An 8831-nucleotide genomic window follows, 5' to 3' on the forward strand; every position below is an offset into this window, starting at 1 on the left:
TTAGTTGAGTTACCCAGGTATTTTTACTCCTCCAGTGCTAGGCAGGGCCTATGCCCATAAGCTCAGCAGGCAACAGTGACAGAATACAGACCTCTGCCCTTCTACAGCACCCTTAAGACTAAGGAGGAATATGTAATCGCTGAGGAGAGGATGAGGTAGGAGGTGGAACTTCACTCCAGAGGCAGGGCTCAGACACTGGACCAGATTGAGGATTAGCTAAAACAAAGCCAGAGCAAAAGCAACTTTCCAGACATACCCACCAGTGTACCATATCTATTTACCATGGCCATGGCAACACCTGGGGGTTACCTCCCTTTCCATGGCAATGACCTGATGACTCAAAACTTACTACCCCTTACCTAAAAAGTTCTGCATGAATCACTAATCTGATATCAAAGGAAATCTGGCTGTGCATGTGTGTGCTCTTACTATGGGTATCTGATACCTTGGCATCAACACAGAAACCCAGGACGTGGCACAGGGGGAAAATATACTGACTTCTGTCACAGCCCAAAAGAGCAGGGCCTTATGGTGGCATGTGGTAAATGGGGCAGGTGACACCAACGGATTTAATGTGATTTTAAGCTGTGAACTGTGGAGAACTTTTTCCTATAGAAATAGTCATTATTGTGAAAATTCTGATTTGAATATTTCACCCATAAAAATAGTTGAACCATTACTTGGCTTAAAATATTTGAGTTAAACATTTTTGTTCCCACCATGACTTTGTGGCTTTCATTGGACCAACCCACCATTAACAGTAACAAAACTTAAATGAAATACATGAAACAGCTGCTTTAAGGCATGAGGGTAGCCTGTTCACACAGGATTTTCTGAGGTAGAATTCATGAGAAAGGGGAGAGTCAATGATGTATCACACTGGTTTTTCTTAAGCACTTGAAAATTAGCATGAAGGGAACATAAAGCCCCAGAAGAAAGACAGCCTACCTAGGTTGAAAAAAAATAAGCAGAAATTTTTGTTTTGTGCAAAATAGTGGGGCTTCTGCTTCTGGGTAGGATGCAGTGAATAAAGATGAAACAAATATAGGAAAAAAAAAAAAAACGGATTCATTTAAATTGTAAGCTTTAAAGGCCAGAGAGGAAGACATAAGATTCCAAAAGTAAAAGAGCCTTTGTTAGGAGAAGTGAGAATATTAAATATTTACACACAGAACAGAAAGGTTCTTAAAGAAAAAAAAGCCCATGGCAACAAAAATCTCTATGTTACGACACTTGTACCTGATTCTGGGAGATATTCGTGCAAATTTAACCACAATTATCCAGCACTGCCAATTTTTATTTAAATAGATTCATTTGTAATTAGTTCTATTTTTGCAATGTTAAATTTTGTAATATATTGCCTATAGTTATCAATACTATATTATATACTTTAAAATTTACTACAGGTTGTTATGTAAGTGGTTTTATCATAAAGAAAACAATGAAAAACGAGGGAAGCAACCTTTGGAGAGGATGAATGTGGCAAAGATGGTGGTGATGGCTTCATGGGCTTATCCTTATCTCTAAACTTATTAAGTTGTATACATTAAATAACAGCTTTTGTCAATTCACTTTGATAAAGTGGTTTAAAAACAAAAAGGCAAATTTATGCACCATAAGACTGTACTTTTAAAGTGAGTCTTTCATAATCCATGTTTGATTTAATCATTACCATGTACATATATACCATTAATATAGTTAGGACATATAATTTTGTGTTCTATGTATATTAGTTCCATTGAATGTCACTGTCTTTTTGTTTTGAGCCAGAGTTGCACTTTTTTGCCCAGGCTGGAGTGCAGTAGCATGATCTTGGCTCACTGTAACCTACGCCTCCTGGGTTCAAGTGATTCTCCTGCCTCAGCCTCCTGAATAGCTAGGACTACAGGCATACACCATCATGCCCAACTAATTTTGTATTTTTAGTAGACATGGGGTTTCACCATGTTGGCCAGGCTGGTGTCGAACTCCTGACCTCAAGTGATCCATCCATATCAGCCTCCCAAAGTGCTGGGATTACAGGTGTGACCCACCATGCCCGTCCCCATTTTCTAACTGACCCAAATCTATGTGTTTAAAACTGAATTAAAAACATAGAGTTTGGGCTGGGCACGGTGGCTCATGCCTGTAATCCCAGCACTTTGGGAGGCCGAGGCAGGCAGATCACAAGGTCAGGAGATTCAGACCATTCTGGCTAATACAGTGAAACCCCATCTCTACTAAAAATACAAAAAATTAGCCGGGTGTGGTGGCGGGTGCCTGTAGTCCCAGCTACTTGGGACGCTGAGGCAGAAGAATGGCGTGAACCCAGGAGGTGGAGCTTGCAGTGAGCCGAGATCATGCCACTGCACTCCAGCCTGGGCGACAGAGCGAGACTGTTTAAAAAACAAACGAACAACAACAACAAAAAAATTGGAGTTTAATCAACCTATTATTCAGCAACGACATTTAATGCTTGCATTTTTGACAGTACTAATTTAACCTTATTACTTCTTACACAATTCTGCATTCAATATTCCCAGGTTATTTCAGAATTGTACATTTCATCCCACATATTTTAAGTAGAAAGTCTGCTCAAAACCATAATTTTTTTTCTCAAGCATGTGCTTGATGGCTTTATGTCTTGTCCCCCAGCTATACATCTCAATGGCTTTTTAGAGTTTTCTTCCCTGTCTTTTTTGACAGGAAAGCTGCCTGAAGGTTCTTCTACTATCATGTCAAGATTGTTTTCTCAGTGGAAAAATGCTGGTATTGACTAAGGAATGAGTAATTTACTGAGGACTGCCCTCCATTCATGTCACTGAGCATTCTACACCATGTGAATTCTGATCTATTATAGAAGTGCTGCTGTATTAAGAAAATGATTTCTCACTGAATAATTTCTCTACTATGAATTTCTGGAATTGTGCAAGAGGCCTCATCCACCTAATAAAAATATTTTCACAAATTTCCTGTTTTTATCAGTTATCTGATAATGAATTTTCTTGCAGACACCAAAACTGGTGCTTAGCTGAATGACAGTGCACAGCAATTACAGACGTATGGTTGCTCGCCTGTCGATTTTACTCATTTGTTTAAAGGATGGCATTTTCACATTGACGACAGGTACAGAATTTTTGTGATGTGATTTCTCCTGTTTGTTTACCAGTTAGAGCTTTGGATGAAGACTCCTCCACATTCCTTTGATCTATAGTTTCATTCTCTCATAGTTTGTGCCATACAGCTTAAATACATATGGATTCTCCCTACTTTGGATTCATTTAGGTTGAGCAAAGTGGTGATTACAAATAAAGGCTTTTCCACACTGATTACAGACATAATGTTCCTGTAGTATGTCAGTCCTTGGGTGTATTTAGTGTTAACGCTATGGTTGATGACTCTTACATATTCATTACTTTTTTAGTGTGAGTTCTCTCATGTTGTCTAAGGTTAAAAAATTTACTAAAGGCTTTTCCACATAGAGGACATACATATGGTTTCTCTCCAGTGTGAACTCTTTTATGAAGTCTAAAGTTATAACTTCTATTGAAGGCTTTACCACATATATTGCATTCATATGGTTTCTCTCCCGTGTGAGTTCTCTCATGTCGTCTAAGGACAGAAGAGTGATTGAAGGCCTTTCCACATAGGTGGCATTCATATGGTTTTTCTCCAGTGTGAGTTCTCTCATGTCGTCTAAGGTCAGAAGATTCAGTGAAGGCTTTCCCACATACATGACACTCGTATGGTTTCTCCCCAGTGTGAATTCTCTCATGTCGTTTAAGCACAGAAGATTCAGTGAAGGCTTTCCCACATAGATGACATCCATGTGGTTTCTCTCCATTGTGACTTCGCTCATGTTGTCTAAGGTGAGAACAATGAGAGAAGGCTTTTCCACATAGATGACATTCATATGGTTTCTCTCCATTGTGAGTTCTTTCATGTTGTCTAAGGTAAGAACATTTACTGAAAGCCTTCCCACATAGATGGCATCCATATGGTTTATCTCCTAAGTGAGTTCGCTCATGTTTTCTAAGGTCAGAGCAATGAGTGAAGGCTTTCCCACATAGATGGCATACCTGTGCTTTCTCTCTAGTGTGAATCATCTCATGTCGTCTAAGGTTAGAACTTTTACTGAAGGCTTTCCCACATAGATGACATCCATATGGCTTCTCTCCAGTGTGAGTTCTCTCATGTTTTCGAAGATCAGAGCAATGAGTAAAGGCTTTCCCACATAGATGACATCCATGTGGTTTCTCTCCAGTGTGAATCATCTCATGTCGCCTAAGATTAGAATTTTTGCTGAAGGTTTTCCCACACACATGACATTCCAATGTTATCACTCTAGTGTGAGTCACATTGTGTGGTCTAAGGGCAGAGTTTTGGATAAAGGCATAATCAAATAGATGACCTTCATCTGATTTACATCTGGTGTGAATTTCCTTGTGTTGATTAAAGGATAACCAGTCACTGAAGGTTTTTCCAAACTTTTTGCTTACAAAGTGTTTCTTTCTCATGTAAGTAATCACATTTTGAGTCAATGCTGTATGTTCAGTGACATCTTCTCCTAAATCATTACATAGAAAAGGATCCTCTTGAGTATGAGATCTCTGGTTTTTGGAAGGAAATGAAAGACTATTAAAGGTTTATCCACACTCATTCATTCATTACTTCATTCATTTCTCTACATACTAATTCTAGAGTAATCATTCAGTAGTAGATTCCAGTTACAATTGTTCCTGTATCAGTTATATAAACATGGTGCATTATCTAACTGCATGTAGAGAGTTTTTCTGTTGTAGCATCCCAACTGAAGAGCTATCTGACTAGTATTAAGACTTTATCCTGCCGGGCGCGGTGGCTCAAGCCTGTAATCCCAGCACTTTGGGAGGCCGAGATGGGCGGATCACGAGGTCAGGAGATCGAGACCATCCTGGCTAACACGGTGAAACCCCGTCTCTACTAAAAAATACAAAAAAAAAACTAGCTGGGCGAGGTGGCAGGTGCCTGTAGTCCCGGCTACTAGGGAGGCTGAGGCAGGAGAATGGCGGGAACCCGGGAGGCAGAGCTTGCAGTGAGCTGAGATCCGGCCACAGCACTCCAGCCTGGGTGACAGAGCGAGACTCCGTCTCAAAAAAAAAAAAAAAAAAGACTTTATCCTGTTTGAAAGTTTCAGCACATAGTAAAATTTATACAATTGTCCTGTTATAAGGCCTCACGTTATGGTTTTGATTTGAAGTTAATGTCTTCACTACATCCAAACTAACTAAAACTCTGCTGGGAGGGCTTTAAGTACAGTCAGGTACCTGTACCAAATTCCAAAGTTGTTCAATGTCCAGGTTTCTATATGGAAGAACAGGGTTCGCATCCATAAAGCTTACCTACCATTGTGCTGATGGTGGATGTGCCCTTCTGATAGGTATGTTGAATGAATGGTATCTCTTGATGTTTAATGTCACCTTCTCTACCTGAAATAAATTTTTAAAAAAAAGATGCTATACAGGCATTAGGGGAATAAAAATGTTAAATAGCTACAATGCCTATTTGAGTGTGTTTCAAATACACACAGACAGGGAAGGCATGTTAAATTAATGATACTTTAAGAAGAAGAGTATTATAGGAAATTGACTACTGACATTTTCAGCATATAAAAAAATAAAGAAGGCAAGTTAAGGAAGTAAAGGAAAGAAAAATTTTCAAAGAAGAGGACCATTATAAAGGGCTACTATGTAATAGTTTAACTCAAATAAGTACACAAATATCCCCTTTACAAAAGCCAAAGACAATGACAGAGATATACTTGAATAAAAATTGACACCTACAAAGTATAATGTCAATATCTGAGAAATGTTTCCCTCAGGCTTTTGCCTACATTTCAGAAACACTGCAAATTTAAGAAACCTTCCAGCTGGGCGTGGTAGCTCATGCCTGTAATCCCAGCACTCTGGGAGGCCGAGGTGGATGGATTTCCTGAGGTCAGGAGTTTGAGACCAGCCTGGCCAACATGTTGAAACCCTGTCTCTACTTAAAATAGAAAACAATTAGCTGGGCATGGTGGTGTACACCTGTAGTCCTAGCTACTCAGGAGGCTGAGGCAGGAGAATCACTTGAATCTGGGAGGCAGAGGTTGCAGTGAGCCGAGATCGTGCCACTGCACTCCAGTCTGGGTGACAGAACAAGATTCTGTCTAAAAAAAAGGAAAAAAGAAATCTTCCTTTGGCAACTGTTGGGGCCTACTCACTCACTGGCCATGTTTCTCCTCCTCCTATTGAGCACTGCTTCTTAGAGCTCACCTTGCAGTAAGCTCATTCCTTGTGTTGAAAGTTTCTCTACATGCTGCAAATGAGAAAGCACAACTGATTTGCAGAGCTGTTTGCCTGTTTTTGGGAAAAAGATACATGGATTTTGAGTTCTGTGCTGACAAATGTACAAGGTTATCAGGTACAGGGTAGGCTACTGGGAAGGATAAGTTAGCCACTGAAGGTCAGCCTGGGAAGATTACCTTGAAGACAACACTGACAGTCCTTTATGAGCAAAAGGAAAACTCTTGAACTTGTTCCCAGACATAAAAGACCAATAATTGCTGATGGTCATGCCTCACTTCAAATACTGATTGCAGAATCCTCAGTATTTTCACTTATTGCAGTGAAAATCCTCAGTATTTTCACTCAGTATTTTCCCTGTATTTTCTCACAGTGAGAAATTACAAGTTGTCATAGTGTTTGACATTATATTAAAAAATAATGCAATAAATACTAGCTCCACCAGAACAATCTAGGTTCTGTGCAGAACAGTCCCTATGATAGAACAATTACTTTAAAGAAATCAATACATTTATTTATGCATTCAAAAGCAGTGAATTTTCATAACTTTTCTGAGTTTGGGAGATTGAAGAGCAAGAAGGATGTGAAATTGTGGTCAAAAAGATGACATTTTAGAGAGAGGACAAATCAATATAAGTGAAAAGGAAATAAATGGCTGTCAGGTAATTGTGAGAGTTATGAAAGGATCAAAGCAGAGGTTGAAGTGACAGATGAGAAAGCTGTTCTAGAAACATGTAGAATGAATGAATGAATCAGTGAAAAACAGGTGAGTGAATGAATACATATATACATACATACATAATAAATATAAAGAGACTCACCAATAGAGACCAGATGACTGATGTTCTCCAACATCACATCTTGAAACAGCTTTCTCTGGGATGTGTCCAGCAGGGCCCACTCTTCCCGAGTGAAGTCTACAACTATATCCTCGAAGGTCATGGAATCCTAAAACATTATGGACATTCTACTGCAAACAGGGCTATCTCTGCCAGTGTTCAGTGGAGCAAGATAAAGTGACTGTCCTAAGGAAGTGTGGGTGGTATGAAAGAAAACTCAAACAGTGTTTGGGGTTCCTGTCACATTGCTTTACATCTGAACTGGGAATCTGGCTTTCAGATACACTAAAGACATAAAACTTCACATAGAGAAATATCACATGATATAACCTGAAGATTTCCTAATAGACTTCTAAGTATAACTTCCAGATACTAATTATGAAATCTTGACTTGTAAATTTAGAACTAAAATTCTCCTCTCCACCACCTTCAAGAAAATCCATAAGCCAGGCGCGGTGGCTCACGCTTGTAATCCCAGCACTTTGGGAGGTGGAGGCGGGCGGATCACGAGGTCAGGAGATCGAGACCATCCTGGCGAACACGGTGAAACCCCGTCTCTACTAAAAATACAAAAAATCAGCTGGGTGAGGTGGCGGCACCTGTAGTCCCAGCTACTCAGGAGGCTGAGCCAGGAGAATGGCGTGAACCCGGGAGGCGGAGGTTGCCGTGAGCCGAGATCGCACCACTGCACTCCAGCCTGGGTGACAGAGCGAGACTCCGTCTCAAAAAAAAAAAAAAAAAAAAAAAAAAGAAAATCCATAGACTCACTACAAGGGAGGCAGTATCCACAATTTGTCACATTTTAATCAATACTTTAATTAGATATTCCACTACAGCACCTCAGTGTCCTCATGAATAAAGACCTGTTATGAGTTCAAAAAGATCCAGTGAGATAATATGTAAAGTGGTTCCTATCTATCAGTTTTTAGATACAAGCCACAAATACATTATTCATGAAATGACTGAGAACACTCAGTTGAGTGAACAACTTTCATACAGAACTTGGTAGCAGCAGATGCAGCCTCTTATCTCTACACAACTCAGGTATTCACTGTTAATGGATAAGGATGAATGGCTCAGCAGCACAAGCCAGGGGCTCTAAGACTTCAGTACTGAAAGATGGTCTCATCCTGCCACTTCCCATGGTCTGAGGACTTCCTTTCTCAGTTTTATCTGGGACCTCCAAACACCAGGTGATATCGTTTAGCTCTGCAACCCCACCCAAATCTCATCTTGAATTGTAATCCCCACATGTTGGGGGAGGGGCCTGGTGGGAGGTGATTGAATAATGGGGGTGAACTTCCCCTTGCTGTTCTCATGCTAGTAAGATCTCAGAAGATCTGCTGATTTAACAGTGTGTGGCATTTTCTGATTTGGTATCTCTCTCCTGCTGCCTTATGAAGAAGGTGCTTGCTTCCCCTTCCGCCATGATTGTAAGTTTCTGGAGGCCTCCCAGTCATGCTTCCTGTTAAGCCTGCAGAACTGTCAGTCAGTTAAACTTCTTTTCTTCATGAATTACCCACTCTCAGGTAGTTCTTTATAGTGGTGTGAAAACCAACTATTATGCACTAGGTACGATTCTCTTTTGTTTCTTCATGTTGTCTCTAGATTTAGGGGTTAAAAAAAATCCTTTGATTATCCTGGTCTCTCCACTTCAAAAATTTCCTCAGAGTTTTAAATTTACTCTGTT

The 8831-nt window shown here is 40.0% G+C and overlaps 1 protein-coding gene across 6 annotated transcripts; it reads right to left on the reverse strand.

Annotated features, from left to right (window-relative positions):
- Window positions 1–1050: 1050 nt before the first annotated feature.
- ZNF596 (zinc finger protein 596) lies at window positions 1051–7666 on the reverse strand. 6 transcript variants are annotated; one of them, XM_050800304.1, is made up of 4 exons: window positions 7124–7666; window positions 6273–6356; window positions 5365–5447; window positions 1051–4589 (listed from the first exon to the last, which is right to left on the reverse strand). In XM_050800304.1, exons 1-4 carry the CDS (start codon window positions 7242–7244, stop codon window positions 3381–3383), a joined length of 1497 nt encoding a protein of 498 aa, XP_050656261.1. In that variant the 5' UTR covers window positions 7245–7666; the 3' UTR covers window positions 1051–3380. The 6 variants fall into 6 exon arrangements, with proteins under 6 accessions (XP_050656261.1, XP_050656263.1, XP_050656265.1 ...); XM_050800306.1 differs by having other exon boundaries at window positions 6273–6315; window positions 7124–7218; XM_050800308.1 differs by having other exon boundaries at window positions 6225–6315; window positions 7124–7218.
- Between the last annotated feature and the right edge of the window lie 1165 nt (window positions 7667–8831).

The sequence above is a fragment of the Macaca thibetana genome, chromosome 8 (genome assembly GCF_024542745.1).
Source record: "Macaca thibetana thibetana isolate TM-01 chromosome 8, ASM2454274v1, whole genome shotgun sequence".
Classification (NCBI taxonomy): Eukaryota; Metazoa; Chordata; class Mammalia; order Primates; family Cercopithecidae; genus Macaca; species Macaca thibetana.